Source organism: Eurosta solidaginis, chromosome 5 (assembly GCF_040869045.1).
Source record: "Eurosta solidaginis isolate ZX-2024a chromosome 5, ASM4086904v1, whole genome shotgun sequence".
Lineage (NCBI taxonomy): Eukaryota > Metazoa > Arthropoda > Insecta > Diptera > Tephritidae > Eurosta > Eurosta solidaginis.
This window is the reverse complement of record NC_090323.1, coordinates 217,844,852-217,869,364: the sequence shown is the minus strand read 5'-3', so window position 1 is coordinate 217,869,364 and position 24,513 is coordinate 217,844,852. Positions and strand designations below refer to the sequence as shown.

Genomic DNA, 24,513 nt, shown 5'->3' with positions numbered 1-24,513 from the left:
CTGCTACAACAACGACTATTGGACCTAAAAGTTCTATGTTGATCTGCTAGGTTAATTTCGAATCCAGTTTTCTGCGTAGAACCCGATCTCAGAATTGCTTAAACATGTCAGGGTTTCGAGTCAAGACTCTTTGCGTCACCATGGCGGCTTTGCTTTTCCCTTGAATCTCTTCAGAGGACAAGCTCTGTTGTACGCACTTGTCAATGATGTTGATAATAAGTTATTGCACAACTCCTCTAAGGTGTAATCTCTTTGGGTTGCCCAAGTCTTCCTGTTAAATTTTTTTGGATTTTATACCAGTCCGTTGCCATAGGGTTTCATAAGCTTTTCCCCTTCATAATGTAACGATTTAGTGCAATTCCGCTTATTTGCAACCTTCTGCTAACGTTCGAATCACTAAACTGTTGAATAAATAACTCCAATATTCAATAATGCAAAATGGTCTTTATTAGACTAATAACACTTCTACTTCTCGACAGATAGCGTCCTTAAATCAAATTGAAACTATGATTGCTCAGATTGCGCTCTTTTATACTCTTCGATTTCCTCGTTCCATACTTCTAGGCGTTTCTAGAATTCACTTAGTTACCAGCTATAAAATTATAACTACAGATGCACGTTAGGTTAGGTTTGGTGGTAGCTACCCTGATAGGGGAAGCTCACTGTTGAGCTCAAGGCCTAAATAGCCGCTTGGCTATCAGAGTAGATGTTAAATTCCCTAACAGTTGTAGCACTGTATAGCATTTCATCCACCGCATCCTTAATCGCAGCAACTTCCGCTTGGAATACACTGCAGTGATCAGCCAACTTAAACTTGCGGCTTACATTTAGCTCTTGACAAAAGAGCCCCCCACCAGCCTTTCCGTCAACATCGACCCATCCGGTTCCATGCCCCAGATAATTTCTCTTCCCCACTCCTCTCTCGGTGGATTCACTGGGGTGAAGGTTGTATAGGGAGCAGTTATCGGCATACAATAGTCCGTCCTGTTCGGGATAAAGTCCAAACTGGTAAGAAGGCTAGAGTGTCCGAAGTCAGAAAGCACATAGCCCATATCACGAAGCCTGACTAACGACCGGGCCGCGGCCGCCTTTCCCGCAATATCTACTGGATATATGTTCAGCATGACGTTCAGTGCCAAGGTACGTGTTGTTCTGAAAGCGCCACTGATGGTGAACGCCGTCCGTTGCACTGACACTAACATTTTGGAGGTGCTCGTCGTGTCTAGTGCTTTCCACCAGACCAGCACCCCATAGAGCAGAATCGGTTTGACCACCATCCCATAAAGCCAGTGTACTACTCCTGGCGAGAGACCCCATCTATTGAAGTGTAAAGAATTTATAAATCAACTTAAATAAAACCATTCATGACGGAACCAAACAGGTGACGGCCGGAAATCAGCTGATTGCTACTTTTTTTAATACGATTTGACATTTTAACTTCCGGCGCAGTACAATTTTGACATTAGTCCCTCCAATTACAAAAAAAAAAGTACAAGGAATTTGTATTAATGTTTGTATGTATGTATATTCATATACTTACTGATGTTGGCTGAAATGTACTAACATTCAAAAGGCACAAATAAAACTACATTTTTTTGTTTGCTTTATTGGAGCTTAGCTCCATGCACGTGTATGCATACATTTATCTGAATTATAAATAAGTTTTAACAAATGCTATAAAAAAAAAACGGTACAAAAATTATTTCGTGCATTCTTCTTTTATAGTATAAATTTTGTTATGCCTACTTGCAGAATGCATTACAGCAAAAATCTCAGTATGATTTATTTATATGATAATATATAAAATTTTAATAAGTTTTTTTTTTTTTCGTTAAAATAATCAAAAAAAATTGTAGTCATTTATTTCTTATTTTTTAATGTTCATGTTACAATCACAAAAGAGGTTTGCGTGGTAGACAAAATGTTTGACTGTTGCAGCCATTCGGTTTTCAAATCGAATTGACTAGAAGGTAAAAAAATTGCAGTTGCCCGCTAAGTTGCGAATTTCATTATTCCATGGTATCATTCTTCTGAGTTTATGGTAAATTTTTTGAATATACCAGGATCACCAGGATCTACAAATGGGGCTGCACATATAAAATTTTATGAAGTCTAAGGATAACAAGGAAGAGTGCATTAGCTACTGATAAATTGGTGTGGAGAAAACTTTATGAACATTCCTTTCCATTTAAAATTTTTGTGAATCGCTGCATATATTTAGAATCTTTGGGCCGCTTTTGCTGCATACAACCTAGTAACATAAGTAGTTTAAAAAGTATATTCTGAATGCTTGTAGTTTTTTTGCTGCAAGATTATTATACTCAGCTGAGCAGAGATCGCAGAGTATATTATTTTTGTTCGTAACGGCATGAACTAGTCGAGATATAGACTTCTATATATCAAAATGCTCTGGGCGAAAAAAGAAATTCATTTAGCCATGCCCGTCCGTCCGTCTGTCCATTCACACGATAACTTGAGTAAATTTTGAGGTATCTTAATGAAATTTGGTATGTAAGTTCCTGGGCAGATCGCTATTTAAAATGAACGAAATCGGACTATAACCACGACCACTTTTTCGATGTCGAAAATTTCGAAAAACCGAAAAAGTGCGATAATTCATTCCCTAAGAAATCGAATTACGAGCACGCCCACTGTTTACAAAAAAAAATTTTTTAACGTAAAATTTTAACAAAAAATTTAATATTTTTACAGTATATAAGTAAATTATGTCAACATTCAACTCCAGTAATGATAAGGTGCAACAAAATATAAAAATAAAAGAAAATTTAAAAATGGGCGTGGCTCCGCCCTTTTTATTTAATTTGTCTAGAATACTTTTAATGCCATAAGTCGAACAAAAATTTACACATCCTTGTGAAATTTGGTAAGGGCATAGCTTCTATGACGATAACTGTTTTCTGTGAAAATGGGTGAAATCGGTTAAAGCCAGGCCCAGTTTTTATACACAATCGACCGTCTGTCCCTCCGCTCGGCCGTTAACACGATAACTTGAGGAAAAATCGATATATCTTTACTAAACTTAGTTCACGTACTTATCTGAACTCACTTTATCTTGGTATCAAAATTGGGAGAAATCCGACTGTGACCACGCCCCGCCCACTTTTTCGATATCGAAAATTTCGAAAAATGAAAAATGCCATAATTCTATACCAAATATGTATGAAAAAATGGATGAAACATAGTGATCGAAAAGGCGTCCACCTATAGAACTATGGCCCACTGCCTTTTAAAATACTCATTAACACCTTTCATTTGATACCCATGTCATACAAACACATTCCAGGGTTACGCTAGGTTCATTTTCCTACATGGTGATTTTCCCTTATTTGACTAAGGATGGAGGAATATCGTTCCAAAAAACGTCACCCTTGGTCTACAATTTGGTCGATATATCCCAAACGTATGTGATATGGAATTAAAAAGCACTTATAAACCATTTACGCAACCCTACGAAACCAACGCATCTAAGCTCTCAGCTGAGCATGTAATGTTCGGTTTCACCCGAACTTAGACTTCCTTACTTGTTTTAAATTCAATTTGTTATAAAGATGTCAACTTTGTGCTCTGTTTTTTGCGTCCAACAAAATCTGTGTAGCAAGATCACACCTAAGCTGTACATTGAACTTTTTTTCAAAGCCAAAGCCTGAATTTAAAGCTCTAATAAAGTCAATAAAGACAAAGGAAGTATAACTCTACCATTTCTTGAAAAAAAAATAAATTAAATTTCAAATGAAACTTTTCAAATCCAATAAAACCTTTTTCAATACAAAAGAAACAAGGTTTTGAACCTTACTTTTACAACCAATAATTATTGTGATATTAAACATGTACTCTGGAACTTCATATATCGACTGCTGTGTTATATCATCCTATCCCGACTGGCGATTTAAAAATGTCCCATCTCAAACTAACGAAAAACACCATACTTAAAACTTTTATTTAGAAAATGTATGTCTCAGAAATTTTTAAACCCGCCTTATATGAGCATTAGACCGGGTTGGCCCCATACAAAAAAAAAAAAGTTGTGAAAGTCCACTCAAATTTGAAGCTGATGTTGAGAGGGTTTCGAAAACATTTTTTTAATTTTTTTTGATCCTTCGAAATACAGCGGAAATTGTTTTTTTTCTGTAACTTGATTATTTGACATCAGTTTTTTGGAATTGATAGGTAATTTTTTTGGTCTTGAAAATCTGCATATTTGCTTAATGTCCCTTCGAACTATGATGTTGTTTTAAAATTATTCGGTCAGGTAAACGGGTTTCACCCCCTAATGTATCCCTTTGGTCTTACCAAACGAAAGTACTTCCAAATTCATCACATTGTTGCTTTTGAACCATTTCCCTAAGTTAATAAACAAAAAAGTTATAGCAATTTTAATGTTATTTATAGCTACTAATCAACCTGGCTCTTATTACATGCTATTCAGTTTGTACAAATGTAAATTTTTTTCCGAAACCTTCTCAATATAAGCTTCATATTTAGGGGTGCACTTTTGCAATTTTTTTTGCGATCCGGTCTAATGAGCATTAGATTTATAATTTACAAAAATTGTGGTAGAGCGTTTTTTAAAAGAATCCTCTGAGGGTTCTTGGGTAAAATATTCAAACTAGAGGCCGATATGAGGTGATGTTCAACTCAGAAGTCGATATGTACTACTAGGGTGGCCACAAGAAATCAATTTTAGATTTTCCGCTGGGGCACCCCCATAAAATATGCAAATAGAATAGAAAATGATACATACAAAGTTTCAAGCCAATCCGATAATGTTAACACGTGCCTCATTGAGGTCAAAGTTAGGAAAAACAGCGATTTTTCAGAAAAAATTGTTGTGTGTCGTCAGTAAAAGTGAAACCTTTTATGCCAGGAACTTGACTCGTACACCATTCGATAGGTAATTTTATTTGTATTGATTTTGATCTTAATAATATTTTTAAAGAACGGTTATTTTTAGCAGTATTTAGCATTTATCAGATCACGTCATAGTGGATATCCCTAATTTTTAATTTCCATGCAAGCGTCTATGGACATTACAATATTCAATGGTATACGTGTCAAGTTCCTGCCATATATGATTTCACTTTAATGACGAAACACTAAAATTTTTTCTGAAAAATCGCTGTTTTTCCTAACTTTGACCTCAATGAGGCACCTTTTACCATTATCGGTTTGGCCTGAAACTTTGCAATAATCATTTTCTGATCTATTAGCATATTGTAGGAGGGTGCCCCGAAAGATAGAACAAAAATTAAAATTCACCACATACCTTGTAACCACCCTAATGTACTACATATATGTATATGAACATTTTTTTAGTAGGTCATGAAAAAAACTTTAAAAATCAAAGTCGAAAAAGTCAAGAAAATGAAATTTCGCAGGCTCGAAAATTATTTTTTTTAGGTATGCGTAGTGAAACTTTTTTTCCTGAGTCCAAATCCTATCGAAAAGTCGATGGCGCGATATCGGGTAACCTTCGTTCATACAAATCGGCCTACCCTAATGTACATACCTCATGGGGATTTTCGTTTTCCCAAACAAATTACAATGGCGGGTTTTTGTGCTATAAAGAATAAGAAGTACAAAAATGACGAGCAATACGGAGCTCCAAAAAATATTTTAGATGACGTTGTGCTCACTTTGGGAATTGGGATTTAAGGATTCACAGCTTCCGCAACCCAATTGCCAACCAACATACTTAGCAGGTGAGGCTCTGGCGACCAGCGATGTTGTTATATTAAATCGTTACCGAAATGATCGGGTTAGTACTTTAATGATGCTTGTTACCGCAACGTACCGGATCTATATTCGGCAAAGAGCCATCAACATCGATAACACTCCCCAAAACCTTCCAGGAGTATCTTTATCGCTGCACAAACAACAACAACAGTCTGTAAGTAAGCAAAATTGTTAAGCTATTTGTTTGTTAAAAAGTTGAAGGAACTGTGACGGTCCTCACAGAAACTATGGATATAAAATACAGACCTTAATTTCCAGTGAAATTTTGTTTTCTAATTGGAATAGTCTGGACAGAACTAAGCTAAACTTTACTGTAACCTAAATTCAAACTGAACAACTGGGCATTGGGTGACAGGGTCTGACTTCCATAAGGTAAATAGGGAAGAACTGACGGCTCAGAAAAAAAAATAATAAATAGCAATATTATAAAAGACGATAAGCATAAATATATTGGGGATTACTTTAATATACATAGGCATGAAACAAAAATGGTTTCATTTCAATGGAAAAAAGTTTAATTTGAATGTAAAAAATAATACAAAAAGTTCCCTTTAATTTGAAAAAAAATTTCATTTGACTTGAAAAGTTTCAATTGACCTGAAAGTGTTATACTACTTAAGGAACTTTTATAAAATTTTCCCTGAAGGGATCCCCTTTTTCTTTGCTTCTTTATAATTCGGAACTGTCAAAGCTCTGATGTCATAAGAGCACAAACCTCTAGTAATTGAATCATTGGCATGGTTCAACTATATGTTTGGCTCATCTCTACAGCAACAACATAGCTTTGCTTAGATTGTCAAAATCTGCGTGTTGGTGTTAGGCGAATGGAATGGAGAGAAAACATAAAACTTTGCGATTCTTGTGTGTTGTGGGAAAAGAATGCGTTAAATTGGATCCATTTACTGAAAAACTAACTTAAAGTGATGTGAAACTATTTTTTTATAAAAAATTTACAACCACGGTGTTGGTTACATATTACGGTTGCCATCTCCTTTTGACAATCCCTATACCAGTGAAATGAAAATATTAAAATCGGCTGATAAGATTAGCCAACCATATTATTGCGCCATGATCATTTAGTTAATGAATAAATGAAAAAACAAAAAAAAAAGAAGAACAAAAATACAAATTTTAAATCAACAGCAACTTTAGTAACAATGTTCAATATACATACATATCGTTCACAATTCACAAAAGCACCAACCATCTCGGTATGACATATTAAAAGATACACACAGGAAAAATTTGAAAGTGTTCGAACCAAGCCACTTTTAAAAAGCAATGTATGCATGTAATGAATGTGAAAAAATGTTTTTCGCTTCTACTGTAAAATTTTAAATTTGTTGTTTAGGGCCTTTGTGCATTAAGCTAACGATATGTATGTATGAGTGCAGCTTTCAACGTAGGTAATAACACTACTAGTTAAAATATAATCAATTAATTAATTAATTAATTATTTTCACATGATTTTTTCTTCTATTAATATATAATATTAAAATTATTTATACACATAAACACGAACGTTTGAAAAAGATGATGGTCACTTTAAAAGGTATGTTTTTATATTTATGTATGTCATATGTGGGAAATTTCGAAGAATTTTGCCACAAAATTAAATAAAGAGGTAAATAATCTCTAAATATATATATCAGCAATGGAAAGATTTTGCGAACTGTTTTCAAATATTTATAATTGGCAACATAAAAGTATCTACTTTTTGGTTTTAAACCAGAGCTACCGGACGACTCCCAACTGAAAAGGTCGCATAATAACCGTTTTTTAAGTCGAGATATGTTAATTTCAGTCAGCAAGTATATAGCTGTTACTTTTTATACTCAGCTGAGCAGAGCTCACAGAGTATCTTAATTTTGTTTTGTGAGATAGATATAGTCTTCTATATATCAAAATGATCTGGGCGAAAGCCATGTCCGTCTGTCCGTGAACGAGATAACTTGAAAAAATTTTGAGGTAAATAAATAAATAAATTTGGTATGTACGTTCCTGGGCACTCATCTCAGATCACTATTTAAAATGATCGAAATCGGACTATAACCACGCCCACTTTTTCCATATCGAAAATTTCGAAAAACCGAAAAAGTGCGAGTGCCAAAGACGGATAAAGCGATGAAACTTGGTACGTGGGATATTGCTAATCAAGGCGAATTCAGTACCAGGTGTTGTTACTCCAACAGCTGATTGCTTCTTTCTTTTTGATTATTTTCCATACAGCGCCTTGTAATTTTATATGGCAGTTAATCGAAATCAATTAAATTTTCTTCTGACTTGATATTCTTTTGGTTGAATTCGCTTTGCCACCATCTGGTATGGATTCACCTTGATTGCTAACATTGTGAATTCATACAAGTGAAAAATCTTTCTATTCGTTTTTATTCTTGCTTACCTAGCTGTCAAATAATTCCTGACAGGGAGAACGGCTGTCGCGAATGGCCAGAGAATGGAAGAAAGCTTTGTTTTTTGCTCCCGGGCTAAGAAATTGAAGTGCCATAAATTCACGTTTGTGTTTCAAACCAACTTTTGTTTCAAATGTATCCACAGAAAATGAGACTACAAATAATATTAATTTTTAAAATGTTGTTAATAGACAAAATATGAGGAGCCAGTTAAGCAAACATTTTAAAGTATGTAAATAACGCGATGTAACAGTCGTCTTAAAAATTGTTTGAACAACACTATTGAGCAAATGATTTAAGTGATCGAACAGTGATTTAACAGGTGATGCAGGCTGTTTACTATTGTGAACGTTTTTTTCAATCATTCGCCACTTGTATGAATTCACAATGATTGCTAATAAAAAATGCTCGCAATGAGTTTTGAATTCGAAATCAAAACAAGACAGCCTACAAAATGTTTGTGATTGTAGCAGCACAAGTGTGACAAGAAAAAATTTAAATTTAGGTACATTCGATTATTGAATACAAAAACAAAAACATTTAAACAGCAATCAAGGCGAATTCAGTACCAGGTGTTGCTATCCCAACAGCTGATTGCTTCTTCTTGATTATTTTCCATACATACGAAATCCAGTATCAATGTATACTAAAAATCCATTAAAATTTTGCACAGCAAATTTCTATTTTGTTTCGAAATTTAAACTTTTACCATGTTTATACTAACATACATGGTGGATGTTAAGATCTTGTAAATATGGTAGGCGACAAAAATGTATATATGTAAATATATTTTAAATTCGTAGATTTTAATTGATAAGGCCCACTTGCAAACGGCAAGTTATTTTTTAGTAAAAAAAATTTCACAAATTTATGAGCCCATGTCAAGTTAACTCTGAGTTACAAAGCTAACTGCCGTTCTGCAAGTGGGCCTAAATTATTAAAATTAAAAAAAAGACCTAAATTAGAACAAATATTATTTGAAGTTAGGCGAATTCCTCATTCCTCTAAGTGTCGCATAATTTTCCAGTTAGCGTATATTGGTTCAATAATTGATTGCTGCAAAATCTTTATCCATTGTCGAAAAAGATATTTTATTGTGACATCAATTCTCTCGAAATATATGTATATAATAACCAATGTGCGCTACTTTAAGAACACTTTACAAAAGTGTTATTATAACATGCAAGCTTTTACATTAACATTTTTATATGTAAATGCTAAAAAAAAATATTTCTAACGTTCATGTCATCTGTATGTAATTTGAGATAGTTTACTAAATTGTTTATCCTTTTCTAGTACATACACATACACACATATTTATTTATAATAATAAATAGGATCATTTTTTTAACGCGCGTACGAGTAGATAACAATTACAAAAATACAATTAGTATCAGATATCAGCATAATCATCGAACTAGCGACCGATAGAATTTTTACAAGTTTTTTTTTTTTTTGTTTTTGAATCGCACAGGACTAATTTTATATAAAAAAAAAACAATTTATATAGGGATATAGAAAAGGCTTTGAACAAAAACACCATCGATTTGAATAGTTCCTATTGCATATCGACAACTGTATGAAAAAAAACCATAGCTCAGAATTTGTTTCAAAAAAACCATTATATATTCGCGAAAGTCCGAGTGCTTTTTATTTTGGAATTTGGTAAAATATGTGGGTAATGCTGCAGGACTGACGCTGCAAGTTGAAATCTGACATCTTGCGGAATTCAAGCGGTAGTAGAGCTTACGATTTCTCGAACATGTTCGAGAAGAGATTTCTCGCGAGATTCTCGAATCTCGAATTACTCGTAAGGCTCGCGAGCTTCTCGACATTCAACTTAATCGATTCATTGCTGTGTTATATAGAGCTTACGATTTCTTCTGGAGCACAAGCCAAAATGTCCGCAAAACCACAAGTAAAAAAACCCCAAATGTATAGAATATTGGCAATGCAGCGACTGAATTGAAAGTCGAGAAGATCGCGAGTATTACGAGTAATTCGAGAATCTCGCGAGCCTTACGAGAAGAGATTCGAGAATTTCGCGAGAAGCCGTGTTCTTGATATCTCGTTGAAAAATAAAATATTGCGAACAAAATTATATGTATAATAAATATGTTTTGAGTTAAATGTCATTGAAGCAATATAATCAACAAAAAAGTCACAAGTAAAAAAAAAAAAACAAGTGTATACTGTCCATACAGCGATTAAGTAAGAATGTCGAGAAGCTCGCGAGATTTACGAGGACTTCGAGACACGAGAATCTCGCGAGAAGTCGAGTTCTCGATGTCTCGAGTCTCGAAAATCTCGCTTGTGTTCGCGAAGAAATCGTAAGCTCTAAGCGGTAGTATACCGTAACGCATTTCAAGGGCGCAATTCATAGTTTCTACAACACAATTGTCAACCACACAAACCCGTGGAGGGTTCTGTTTCTTTGGCAGGCGAGGCTCTGGTGACCCCAAACGGGGTGGGTTGGCCTAAAAGGTTCAATGGGGTGATATTAAATCGTTCCCGAGGTGGTGGGACCTTAATGTTGATTGTAACCAGAACTTACCGGATCCATATCTGCCAAGGGAATATCAACATCGAAAAACTCCTCAAAACCGTCGTGATGTGTCCATCGCTATAACAATAAGAATATCTTATTGTTACACTTTTTGTAAGCACTATCTTAACAATAGTAGCAAGTGTAACCTAAACATTTTTCCAGCTGTGATTTGCGTTTCAGTGTAGAAAGTTTGAGAAATAGTTAAAATTGTTGTATATTTTGTTTTTTCTTTCACTGCAGTATCAATAGATATAATTTCAAATTTAGATATGGTAAGAAGGTTTAACTGAGTTTAGTGAGAAAATTGTAAAGTGTGCGGTAGATAAATGATTTCCACATAATTTATGAAATTTATAATGTCGCGACCGTTACCCTCTTTTTGACCTTTCCTGGGCATTACTTAGACTGTGCAACAGCCGGCTGGGTATTGGACCAAACCCACTTTTTTGTAGATATTGAGGCTTAAGTAGACAAAGTACTGTCTCCGTTTTTCGAAGTTAGACTCCAAAAGTAGATATCGGCTTTCGAAGTTCGAAATTCTACATTTCGAAATTTTATTTTTTTTGTCAACGCGTTCAGCAAATTAAAAAAGTAAAAATGTGGTCGTGGTCCGCCTTTCTCTTTTATTTGAATGGCTGAATTCTTTTTTTTTTTTTTTTGAAAAATTACAGTTCGAGCAATTACAGTGGAGAGTATGTGCAGACATGAAAGTAGTAGCCGCTATCATGGGACTATCTGACTTTTCACCTCGTATAACAGCTGTTATACTAAATTTCTCAAAAAAAGAATTCAGCCCTACAAATAAGGGGAAAGAGCGGACCACGACGTTTTTACTTTTTTAATTTGCTGAACGCGTTCACAAAAAAAATTAAATTTTTGAAATGTAGAATTTCGAAATTCGAAAGCCGATATCTATATTTTAGGGGCTAACTTCGAAAAACGGAGATAGTACTTTGTCTACCTAAGCCTCAATCTCTACAAAAAAGTGGGTTTGGTCCAATACCCAGAAAAAAGTTGATTTTGTCGCATAGTGTTATTAGTTTTTTTTTTCAATTGTAATTTATCTCACTATATTTCTAACTTCTTCAAGGCCTTTTTCCATCTAATAACTCAATGCTTGCTTTTGCAGTTTTATTTAACTCCGATTTGTAAAGCTAAAAATATTAAAAAAAAAATTGTAATTTGACTGCTGTCTAACCCTGTCGAACGTTACTAAACCAACGTTTGTGTTACCCATGCTAGACTTTTGAAACAAATTATGAGATTTGGCGTTCATCAGCTTAGGCTCCGGTTTTTTGTGCGAGTTTTAACTCCAGTTAAAGTTGGCTAGAGTTTAACCGTGCCAGCAAAATTTTATCTTATCGAACGAGTGGCAAGATTAAACTCTAGTGAACTTTAACTGAAGTTTAGGCGCGAACCCGGCCTTAGTTGCCGATATGTATTAAAATACATATACAAATATGTATTTATCAAGCATACATATGCACATATGTTTAGTTTACATAGTAGATAGTATATATATTTTATTTATCGTTTTGCTGTATATTTTTTTTTTCGTATAAATTTTCTAGTTTATATAAATTAGTTATCAGAAAAAATAGTAATTATATTATTAAAAAACGTCAATTTCATCAAAATCAATTATCATCATGTCAGCATATCATCATCATCATGATATTAACTTACATCGCACAATAGCGTAATTTAAATTTCTTTAAGAAATATATATATAATATACAATGTAGTAGATATATGCATGTATATAATAATTTTAAATTTAATTATTTTAAATGTTAAGTTTTTTTTTATATATAATTACATGTTATATAGTTTTATGTGTGTGTAGTATGTAAATGTTGAGCCCAGCGGGTAGTAATTTTGTTTTATAGCGAAGACGCTGTTTTGTATGTAAATATGTATATATAATTTATTTTTCTTTTTAAACGACTGATAAATATTTTTTTCTTGTTAGAATCAGTCAGAAGTACGTAAAATAGCGCAACACTGAATTTTTTGTTTGCTTAATTAACCCTCAATTATGCGGATGCTGTTTAAGGCCATTTATATTTGAAAAAAAAAAAACAAGTGTTCCAGTTAAGTTTTACAGGAAAATTATTAATTTTTTAACTTAAATTTAATAACAATAAATAATTTATGTAGATGTTCATTGCTTTCTTACATATCAACGATATTTTTTGGACACCGAAATACAAAGCGACCGCTTGTGTGTTTTTATTTATGCGCTTACTAAGGGTTAAATTTATATAAATATTTTTTTATTTATTTTTATTAGTTTACTACCTGTTGGGCATTTTGTTGTATATTTATGTATTTATATATGTATGGATGTGTGGGTAGAAGATTGGTTGTAGGTGTGTGTGACTGCATAAAAGCGGCGACGTCATGCATTTAGTGATTGCATTCTACAAAAATATTACATTATTTGAGTTTTTTGTTTGTTTTTAAAGGTCTATAAAATATATAAATATATATATATATATATATATATAGTTTTAAGTTGATCACGTCATCAGAATTTTTGTTGGTAGTAACGCTAGCAGTTTCGTAATCGGTGTTGACAGTATAACAATTTAAAAAAAAAATTTCATTAATAATTACATAATAGGTGTAATTTTTGCATACCAAATTTTATGAGTTACCTGCTACCCTGTTGGAAATTCATGTAACTACATATAATTTTATTAATGTTCAACTAGTTTTGCCCGTCACGCCTACCTTATGTTACTTTAAACAGACTACTTTTACATGGCAATGGCAAAGTGTGTTTGCAACTGTATGCGAATTAGTCGACTTGCAGTTTATTGAAAAAAGGAATAATTTTAATATTACCAAATTTTAAAATATTTATGAATTCAATTGCTTTAATGTATTAAGATTTGCTGTTATTCATAGTCATCCCTATCACGCAATCCATCGTAAACAGCTTTCACACAGTGCGATCGACTATAATGGAAGTTTCGTCATAGGGCCACGTATTTCGATACGATCCGATAGCACATTGCTACCTGCTGCCATACGATTGTTACATTTTCCTATTTCTTGGCATACACCACTTGCTATCTTACAGCTTGCAGATCATAAAGTGGCTAAACATGTTATGTGCTTTGACCAAAACCTTGCGCTTAGGCGTTCAAAGTTTGATCTCCACCAGATATAGAAAATTGTTTTCGAGTCATTTCGTATTCGATATTGCCTACCAGATATTTTCAAGGCGAATTCAGTAGCAGGCGTTGTTATCCCAACAGCTGATTGCTTCTGCTTGATTATTTTCAATACAACGCCTTGTACTACAAAATGTCAGTTAATTGGGATCAACGAAAATTTTCTTTTGACTTGACATTCTTCTGCACGGCGAATTGGTTGAACTCGCTTTGCCATCACCTGGTATGGACTCGCCTTGGATATTTTTAGAGCGATACCACGGCGAATTCAAGGTAATTTGATGGCATGCCATCAAGTGATATTAATTCGTCTTGAACGACACTAAGAGAGAATTTTAAATTAGTATTTTTTATTTAATATTTTGTCCCTATATGTTGGCATGCGCTTACTTCCTCAGCTATTTTCATAAATGGCTTTAGTTAAGTCATATTAAAATTAGCTATCTGAAAAAACTCAAATAAAATATAAGTATAAAAAATAATAAGAAAATAATAAGTATGAAAAAAATTAAAATGCCTAAAACCATAAAATACTGTGCATAGCACCTAATACTGTAAATCTATGGTGTATATATGTATTACGCGTTCAAATTCACGTGTGAATATATTGCGCTTTCACCGGCCACTTCATAACCTCCACACCAGTGGCGGATCCAGGGGGGCGATGGCTCTGATCTGGAACTTATGAAAATTATAAAAGTCTGTTTTAATTACATATAATTTTAAAATTTTTAGATTTTGTGTATGTATAATGTATAAGATCGTCCTAGTCGCCCCCACCCTCTCCCAAATCGTGCTGGATCCGCCCCTGCACAACACACACTATAAAACTAAACATATCAAGGCATAGACAATATTTGCTATGAAATGTGACCGGTTGGTTAAGCCACCACTGCTGTAAATTATTATCTGCGATATTTCGAAATACATCCTCTGAGTTTCGAACCATATTTTTTGGGCTCACGCAGCTTCTTCAACACCATACTTTAGGAGTTCCTAGCGGCGAGTTATTTTTTTTTTTTCAAACTAATGCCTTCATTTCTTCTGAACCTAATTTTTAGCGGTTTCGTCTATTTGTTAATATTAGTTAAGAGTTTAGGGATATGAATATTAAGCCAACTTCTGAAGCGTTATTTCAAATTTTAAATCGTGTTTGAATGTTTTATTAGTTTGAATTTATTGTACGCACAATTTCAAATATCAGTGTTGAAAATGGAAAAAACTAATTATTTCTAAAATTGCTTAATCTGTCGTATGCAGTAGTCAAAGACAAAAATAACATCTTCGGTTATGCCATTCCACTTCGCTTGGGTTTTTTTTTTTTTGAATTATTTGTTGAGTTAGACAAACTTTGAATACAGCAGGTCTATCTGCAATCAGCGCCCAACGACAATGAGTGTTGCTTTAGATAAATGCAGCCTGGTTTGAGAAACAAATTGAACAAACAACGGTAGATCGAAGTACCCGCAACAAACTTTTCAGTTTTTATACAGATTTAATCGAAATTGACATTAGGGCTGACAGTTACGTGTTATCCTAGGATGTTAACCTTGCGAAAGTGGATGGCAGGAGTCTGCTGAAATAATTGGGTTCACTAAGGCTCACCTATCAATGGTCATTGGGGTTCTGACAGGGCGCTGTCCCATGGGTATCCATGCGGTACGTCTCAATATACTGCAAACTCCATCATGCTGCAGCTGTATGGAGGATGATGAGGTGGAATCATCACATCACTTTATGCTTGATTGTCCAGCTTTTGCCAGAACAAGGCGAAGGTACTTTGGTCGCGACTCACTTGGATCTCCCGAGGATTTATCCAAGGTTGAGATTGGTATCATTCCTAACATTATCTAAGTAGCTTTATCTACGTCACCGTTACTTTATTTTATTTTATTGTATGTGGTATCACAACGGACATTCATGTTGTCCAAGTGAGCTTCCCCTATCAGGGTAGCTGCCACCAAACCTAACCTAACCTTGCGCCTTGACGGCCATTCACTTTTTATGTGTGTAATACTCTGGTATCATCATTTGTTGTCGTTTTACTACGAAACGAGCGATATCATGCGCTATTAAATATAACTCTCAGCAATGGATAAAATCTGGCAACTGTGAAATTTGAGTTTGGTGGAAACTTATTACTATCGCTCCCAATTTAAGATGTTTTCATGGTATCCCACGATCATTTTGCTCATTTTTTATTAAAAAAAAAAATACTTATGTATGTATTTAATTTTAATTGTGTCTGCACCGATTTTGATTTCAAACCAAGACTTACTGAAAATGTCAAATACTATTTTTTTTTGTATTTTAGGTTTTATAAACGTTTTTTTTCGAATAAGTTCAAAACATTCTGGTTGTACAGGGGTGGCTTTCCGTAATTCGATAGTCGACACTCGTTGATTCGATACTTCAAGCCGATATCGAACGCTCGATGATGCCATTTTAGTTCCGGTGTTTTGGTATTATCTCTTTCGTTTGCAGATTTCAAAGGGTAGTTTTTGGAGCTACCAAAATATTTTCTTTTATAAAAAGCGTTTGTTTCTTAATATCTGAAGAAAAAATCATTCCCTAAAAGGCAATTCGACACCTAATTTGGTATCGAACGTTCGATACGACGCGTCGACAATTTGTGTTACGGAAAGCGAAAACGATTATTTTATCTTCGTTCTTGATCGATATCGAATTACGGAAAACCACCCTGGTAAGTTTTGTTTACAATGGAAGCGTGACTAAGTTCAAATTTAACACTGCAATCTCAATAAATTGACAACCCTATATTATTATATCATGACATATGAACATTATTTGCGGCAATCAACTGGCTTTGCTCTTAAGCGTACAAATTTCTTTGTTAAGTTAGAATTTTTTCAAATTTATCCGCGTACTATTTCATTTTCTGAAACTAAAAATTTCAGAAAATACACATCAATCGAATTCTACATGACTTTCACACTAATGAAAAGTTAAATGTTAATTTAGAGTTAGCTTTGTTAACAACCGCTCATACAATTTCCTACAGGGTATGTTGTATTGTTTTGTTTTTTATTCCAATAATTATCATTACAACAATTTGGGATTTGGGGGAAATGTTCAGTTTTTTTCCTTGATTTCCTATCTACATATCTACATACGTACTTTGCTAAACTATACAAGAACACAGAAAGTTTCCAACGCAAGAAATTCACTAAAAAAAAAGAAATACACATTTACAATGTAGTGACGTCAGCAAGAGTGGGTTGTCTTTACCTCTCAACTAATTTGTTTTTGTGTCTTTCTTTTACTAATGTATTTTTTTGTATATATGTATGTACATGTGTACATATATACATATGTTCGTGAGAGTTCGCATCTTATGTTTAAATTGGTTTTTTTTTTCTGTTTTGTTTGTTGTTTTAGCTTTTCCACTATTTTAGCTTACCTCGATTCAAAAATTGTGATAAATTGTTGATGGTTATGTGTGAATGTATGTATATATGTAAGTATTAAGTTGCTCAGCAATTAATTATGTACTAATATTCAACTGATGATTAATAATTTCCTCTAATCACAGTTAATAATGTATACAGTATTATTGCATATCAATTTTGCTCCTTCCCCGTTTTGTGTTGGCGCAATAAACTGTTTTGCATATTGTTTTTGTCGTCCAAACTATCTGCAACTACTGGCTCTGTCTCCCTCTTTACCCATTATAATTTAATACCACTATCGTCCGCATTTGACCAACTTTTATCAACAATTTCGGAGAGCTCTTGCTCAATATCTCTCATTCGCCCACTGTCAATGGTATTTTCTTCACTATTTCGCCCTATGTTAGCAAATTGTTGTCGATATTGTTGTTGCTGTCGTTGTTGTTGGAGTTGAATTTGCAGCTCCTTGGATTTTGTGGTTGCGGCTGCTAATGCATCATTCCAGAAGTTTGTATCGATTGTTTTTAGGCCACTAGTATTCCACATCGATGAAGTCTAAAATATAAAAATTTTATGAAAAATCTTTGATATGGCTCAATTTAGACTGGTCAAGCCTTATAGATTTTTAAAGTTATTTAAATTGTATATCCTTATTCGGATTAGTGAGCTTTTGAATTTAAATATCGGCATTTGCTTCCTACTGAATTGACGATTAAATAAAAAACTATTCCCAGGGTTCGACAGCAATCCAGAAATAACCCGATCATTATTTCGAAATTAATTTTAAATATACAGTAAATTATATCGAAAATAGTTCCGAACTTATTTTAAAATTTTCACATTTAAGCGCGATATCCAGATCACAAGAAAGCCTGTAAGCCAAACTTGAAAATTATTTATTTGAAAATATGTATTTTCCTATTTTATTATTCATTTTATTACCTTTATATTAATTCCCTTTCATGTTTGTCCCCTCATTTCCATACGAATTTTTGACCCACGGAAAAGTCTTTTCGGTAACTTCCCGTTGACCTAGACACTTGATACTTAGAACATAGACCAGATCTGGAAGACATTACAACGCAAGTGAAAAACCACCCGCTGTGTGGCGCACGGATCGAGATATACAGAAAATTAATTTTAAAATGGAAATTTTGCGATCGACTTTTAACTAGCTTTTCGGTGATCCAGAGACTTGAAACTTAGCACATAGTATACGAGTCGATGGCACTACAATTCGTGGAAAACAAAATGCTGCCAGGTGGCAGACGAATCGAGATAAACGAAAATCTCTGAAAATCACTGAAAAAACGCAGGGAATCTTGCGATCGATTTTTACGTAACTTCCCGGTAAGCTAGAGACTTCAAACTTGGGCAGTAAGTCAGAACCCGGTGACAATTCAATACTTGATCAAAAAAAATTCGCTAGGTGGCGCATGGATCGAGATATTAGGAAAATTTATTTTAATTTGGGAATCTTTGAATCCATTTTTAACTAACTTCTCGGTGACCTAGAGACTTGAAACTTGGCACACAGTTTGAGGCTTGGTGACAATGCAACAGGCATGCTTAACCAACGAACCGATATCATTTCGTTACGATTTGATTTCGTCAAATTAACGAAAAGATTTTGTTTAGTTTTCTGCCATATCAAAACGAAATCAAATCGTTTATGTTGATTATTAATTTCATACTATGCTGGCAAAGCTGATTGATGGCGGAGTCATTAAAGGTGAAAGCATTAGCCAAGCTGAATGCAACTTTTCTCATAAATTTTGGCAGTACGAACATTTGTCAGAGTATTTTTGACATTACCGCCAACGAATTACACAAACAAATTACATGGAGTTTGTGTGTATGTCCGCTCGCTGTTACCACCTTACGGCTTCACCATGGCTATAGCATTGCCAGCACAATTCAAACATAAAGTATCACGTTTTTGTTAACGTTTTTAACGTTAACGAAAGCTTTTCGTTCCGGTTAAAAACGAGATACAATTTATCTTGATAATTTCTTTATCGATAATATTTCGAAGTGATTCAACGGAAACGGTGGAAATTTTTTGATAAACGATTAGCTTAACGTTAAGGTGCATCCCTGCAATGCAATTTACAGAAAACAAAATTCCGCTAGGTGGCGCGCTAAGTGAAATAACTATAAATCCTTGAAAAACGAGGGGAATCTTGCAATCGATTTTTGAGTAAATTCCCGGTGAGCTGGAGATATGAAACTTGAGCCGTAAGTCAGAACCCTGTGACAATGCAATATTTAAAAAAAAAATTCCGCTAGGTGGCGCATGGATCGAGATACTAGGAAAAATAGTTTTAATTTGGGAATCTTTCAATCCATTTTTAACTAATTAAATCCCGGTTACCTAGAGGCTTGTAACTTAGCACATAGTTCGAGACCCGGTGACAATACAATTTAAAGAAAACAAAGTTCCGCTAGGTGGCACGCTAATTGAGATAACTACAAATCCCTGAAAAACGAGGGGAATTTTGCGATCGATTTTGGGGTAACTTGCCGGTGAGCTAGATACTTGAAACTTGAGCCGTAAGTCAAAACCCTGTGGCAATGCAATATTTAAAAAAAAATCCGCTAGGTGGCGCATGGATCGAGATATTAGGAAAAATACTTTTAAATTGGGAATCTTGCAATCGATTTTTAACTAACTTCCTGGATATCTAGAGACTAGAAACCTGAAATATAGTTTAAAACTCGGTGAAAGTGCAATGTTTGATAAAAAAAATTTGAGCTACGTAACGCACAAGTCGAACTATTTAGAAGATTAGGCCATACCTTCATGTCTAGCCTCCTGAGTGTTGCAGGCGTTGTAGAATTCCACCTCGTTGAAGGCCCAACTCAAGGCACGTCCTTGCATACTTTTAGGCGTACGCGACTTTCACCACGGTTCTTTTTCACGATTTTCAGCTGTGCAAATTAAATAGCTGATAAGCGAGGTGGAATTGTCTTGTTATGATGCGAGGTGGAATTCTGTTGTTTTCGCGTTGTCAGCGAAAACTCCACTAATTCTCTTAAATCTTGCAATTTTGAACAAATAAATAAAGATAAGAATTTTCACTTAGGAATTGCTTAAATTACTAACCAAAGTTGCAATTGCCTTTTTGTAGGCACTACTAAAAAATTAAAAATAAAAATATGATAAAAAATTTTAAGGACTACCTTTATATAAATGGACCAAAAAATAGAAGCCAATTTTACCTTTAATACAGATATAGTATTGTTGAATTTTGACTAAAAAACTTTAACAATAGCTCTTGTAAAGAATTTTGGGATTTAAAATTATAAAGGTAGAGTGCGTGTTAAATTTTAAATAATCAATTAGTTAATCCCAAATACATGGTTTGCCTTAAATTGATAGATTGCGCTCCACCTTTATAGTTTTAAATCCCAAAATTCTTTTACAAGAGCTATTGTTAAAGTTTTTTAGTCAAAATTCAACAAGACTATGTCTGTATTAAAGGAAAAATTGCCTTCTATTTTTTGGTCCATTTATGTAAAGGTAGTGCTTAAAATTTTTTTTATCATCTTTTTATTCTTCTTAAAATTGCTTCCGAGATGAGTGCTGCCACCATAAATTTAAACCTCAGAGTATCTCCTGATCCCTTAAAGAAATGCCTAAGAAATCCTTGTACTTTTAAATTGATGCATGCACACCGCAGCTTGAACGAAATTTTGTAAGAATAAGAATATTGAAAAGGAAAAGTACATATTTTTAAAGAAAACGACTTCAACTTGTGCTTTCAATGGCCCACACAATTCTATGAAAATTTTTTATGCCAAAAAACATAACGCGAAAAGAGAATAGTACTAACCTTATTAATGCCGTTATAGCCATTATCATCTGCGCCTGCTAGCATATTCTGGAACGCATTAAAACCCAACTCGAAATTAGCTGTACCATCAACTGTTGCAGAGGAGCTACCGCAACCACTTTCACGATCCCTTGATAAATTGCTCAAATGATTGAATGGCAAATCAGGAATCAAAGAATTTTGCAAACAATTAAAATTATCAAATACAAATGATCTGTGCGATTGCTGTGCTTGATGATTTTGGCGCTGACGCTGTTGTTGTTGGAACTGCTGTTGAACATTTGCTGAGCGTTGTAATTGTTGACGAAACTGTAATGCCAAACTATTCTCTGTATCGTTTGTTGAGAATACTGAGTAGTGGATGCCGCCTGACATATTACGCTCCAGTAAAGGATGTTGTTCGTGATTTGCAGTTGGATTTCTGACATCACCGCTACACCAACTATCGGTATACGTATTTGTTGTATTGGAAGCATCAATAGCTGTGCTACTATGGGTATGTCCTTTGTACATTGGGCATATGGGTCCAAATTTATTGCCCATGTCCGCAGATGTTGCAGGTACTTCAAATGTTGCGGCATCGTCATCCAATATGGAATCGGAGCGTACAAAACTATCACGATCACGAAATGGAACCGGTGAATTTACACCCATTGTATGTGCCATTGAATTGCGTTCTTGTTGTTGTGTATTGTCAGCAAATGTTCCAGCCTCAACGCTAATATTGTTGTTATGTGAATGCCAAAATGATTTTTGCCTTGATTGTAAATCACCACCACCTACCAAATTATTTTTGTTGTTTGGTATTTGGGGGGGAAGTACTGTGTTTGCACTGACACTAAAATCATTTCGGAATATATATGAATCACCAATTCCAAGTCCATTTAACGTTTTATTTAGATCCATACTGACTACGTTATTGACCTTTTTACCAAAAGTAGGGGAGGGATCGTTCGATGAATACAGCGTTGTTGGCTGCTGTGCTAGTGAACCATCTCCAATAGCACTCAATATATCACCGACAGCAGATGTGCCACCACCGCCAAGCTGTTTCTGTTCCCACATGTTAGCGAGATGTACTGGATAATGTCTAATCTTTTCCGTTGGCTGTCCTATGTTAACTTTTAACTCATTCTTTGCATTAATACCGGCCCCCGTATCGCCAAGCGCTGCGCCACTACTACTGTTATTGTGATTATTACTAAACAATGATGAGGCACGTGCACACGCTACTCTGCTGCTTACGCTAGAATTGTAAAATTCTGGGGGCAAAACATTATAAATGCCGCCGCCGCCTTTGTTTGATATTGAGCTGCCAAATGTTGTAGCCACATTGTTATTATTATTGTGATATTTCGGTGGGTTGTTGGTGGCCAAGTTCGGCGGGGGAGGCGGTTGCGGCAAAGGCGCATGTTGTGTAGATAGAGGTGGTTGAAAATTTGTTGGAAAATTTCGAGGTGACAATACACCGCCACTAGAATTACTCATTGCAACTGATGCATTAGTCACATTAGCTAAACCCTGAGGCATACGTTGCGGTAAACCGACAGATGTTGGTATAGGATAATTCAATGGATTACCAAATGTAGGCGTATCATAGCGATGTGCTTGTGTTGGCACGGATAACGTTTGTCCACTGTTTGGCTGTATAGGACTATGATGGAGCGTTAGCAAGTGATGATGTGGTGGTCCTCCATGCGCTTGTAATGATGATGATGCATCAACATAACTAGCGCGCTGTAATTTATTGTGCATATTCGATGGTGGAAGTGGTGGTGGTGGGGGCCCACCGAAACGTAATGGTGAAGTAGATACTGAGACGGGTGTAGAATTATCATTACCAGGACGTAACATAGTGATTGGAGGATGTGTTGGATTGTGACCAGCATGACTGTGACCGTGGCCACCGTGACTATGACCATGACCACGGTGACTGTGCGCATGATTATGCGTTATAAAATCGTTTTTCACATTATTGATATTATTAACAACAGCACCTCCTCCACTGTTGATGACAGATATACCAGAATTTAGACCGCTGCCACCATGCTTAGTAGTTTTACTACGATTTTTAGCACGGTACTTTTCTAATTCTTCCTCCGAATGTGCAAAGGTACAACTAGAACCACGTGGACAATTGCGACGTACAGTTAGATCACGACATAAACTTATTTTATATTTTGAGTTTGTAGTCGCCTGCCCGGTGTTGCACTCCTGCAGCTTGCGATTCCCATGATGTTGTACGAAACCCACTAATCCTACAACAACTTCATGCACAGCCTCCAATGCTTTTGCGACATCTTGCCACGACGGAGGTGGACTCTCTAGCGACGGATCAATGCCAGCTAAATGTTTAAGATGGGTACGTAAACCGGATAAATTAGCTGGATCACCTGTACGTTGCAGTGCTATAACCAATTCTTGTACAGATTGCGCAAATGAGGACGGCGTTTGAAGTTTATCAATAATGCTTTGCATATGTGATTTATGTATAGTATCACCATATAGTAAGGAAGACCATTGGTCTGGTGCTATACGTAAGCCAGCTTCAGTTGCTATTTGTACAATTTGTGCATCATGTTCACGGCGCAATGCATCGTATGTACGAAATTCTTCTTTCAATTGCATTAAAGATGAATCTGCTTCTCGTTTCGATACCTTGAAACAACTGGCACGATACAACAACTGCACAACATGTCCGATACTTGTTTTCGAAGCTTGCGGAAAGCGTGGCTCTAATCTCTGCACAACATACATAACTAAGACTTTACGTGAATATGCCGTACCATCTTCGAGTGCTTGTAATACTAGTTTTAAGACCTCTTCTTGCATAGCAGGACCCAAAAATTGACAACCACGTGAACGAACTGCTGCCCAAAGATTCGAGCTTAATTGTTGTGGATTTTGATGTTGTAAAATAAGCTCGGTAACTGTACGTTCACCCAGCGAACGCGCTGCACGCAGCACACGCTCTCGACCTTCACGTTCCATTAACTGAGTATTAACTAAAGTAACTAGTTTCCGTTGCATTGGTCGTGAGAGTGGACTACCAAAATTACCATTATTGGTTACTAACGATTTGAGGTATAATGCCAGACTTTCAATACATTTGTTAGATAAATTATAGCTGTTCAGATCTTCTGGATTCAGCTGTCGTACACTAGGAGGCGTATGCCTAGCGATAGCATTTGAATCACCATCACTTCCTGCGGAGACGCTGCCGCTATCAATTCCACTACCATTGTTGTTGTTGTTATTATTTCCAGGATTGTTACTATTATTATTGGTGTTTGTGTTGTTGGTACTAACCAACTGAAGTAGAGCGTTATTTACGGGTAGATTGTCTACATCGGTTGTGATGGAGGTCTACAA

The 24,513-nt window shown here is 35.1% G+C and overlaps 1 protein-coding gene across 2 annotated transcripts in view; it reads right to left on the bottom strand.

Moving 5' to 3' along the window:
* Nucleotides 1-1,590: 1,590 nt before the first annotated feature.
* Nucleotides 1,591-24,513, bottom strand: part of roq (roquin) — a 62,093-nt gene continuing 39,170 nt past the window's right edge. The window contains exons 3-5 of one of the 2 annotated variants that reach the window (XR_010953572.1): nt 21,142-24,507; nt 17,317-17,860; nt 1,591-13,136 (exon numbers count right to left, since the gene is read on the bottom strand). Coding sequence is in view for 1 of the 2 variants with exons in the window: in XM_067788292.1 (XP_067644393.1) it covers nt 17,585-17,860; nt 21,142-24,507 (3,642 nt within the window). In the remaining variant the exon portion in view is untranslated. Of the gene's footprint in view, nt 17,861-21,141; nt 24,508-24,513 lie in introns of both variants that reach the window. The other variant, XM_067788292.1, reaches the window with a different exon arrangement.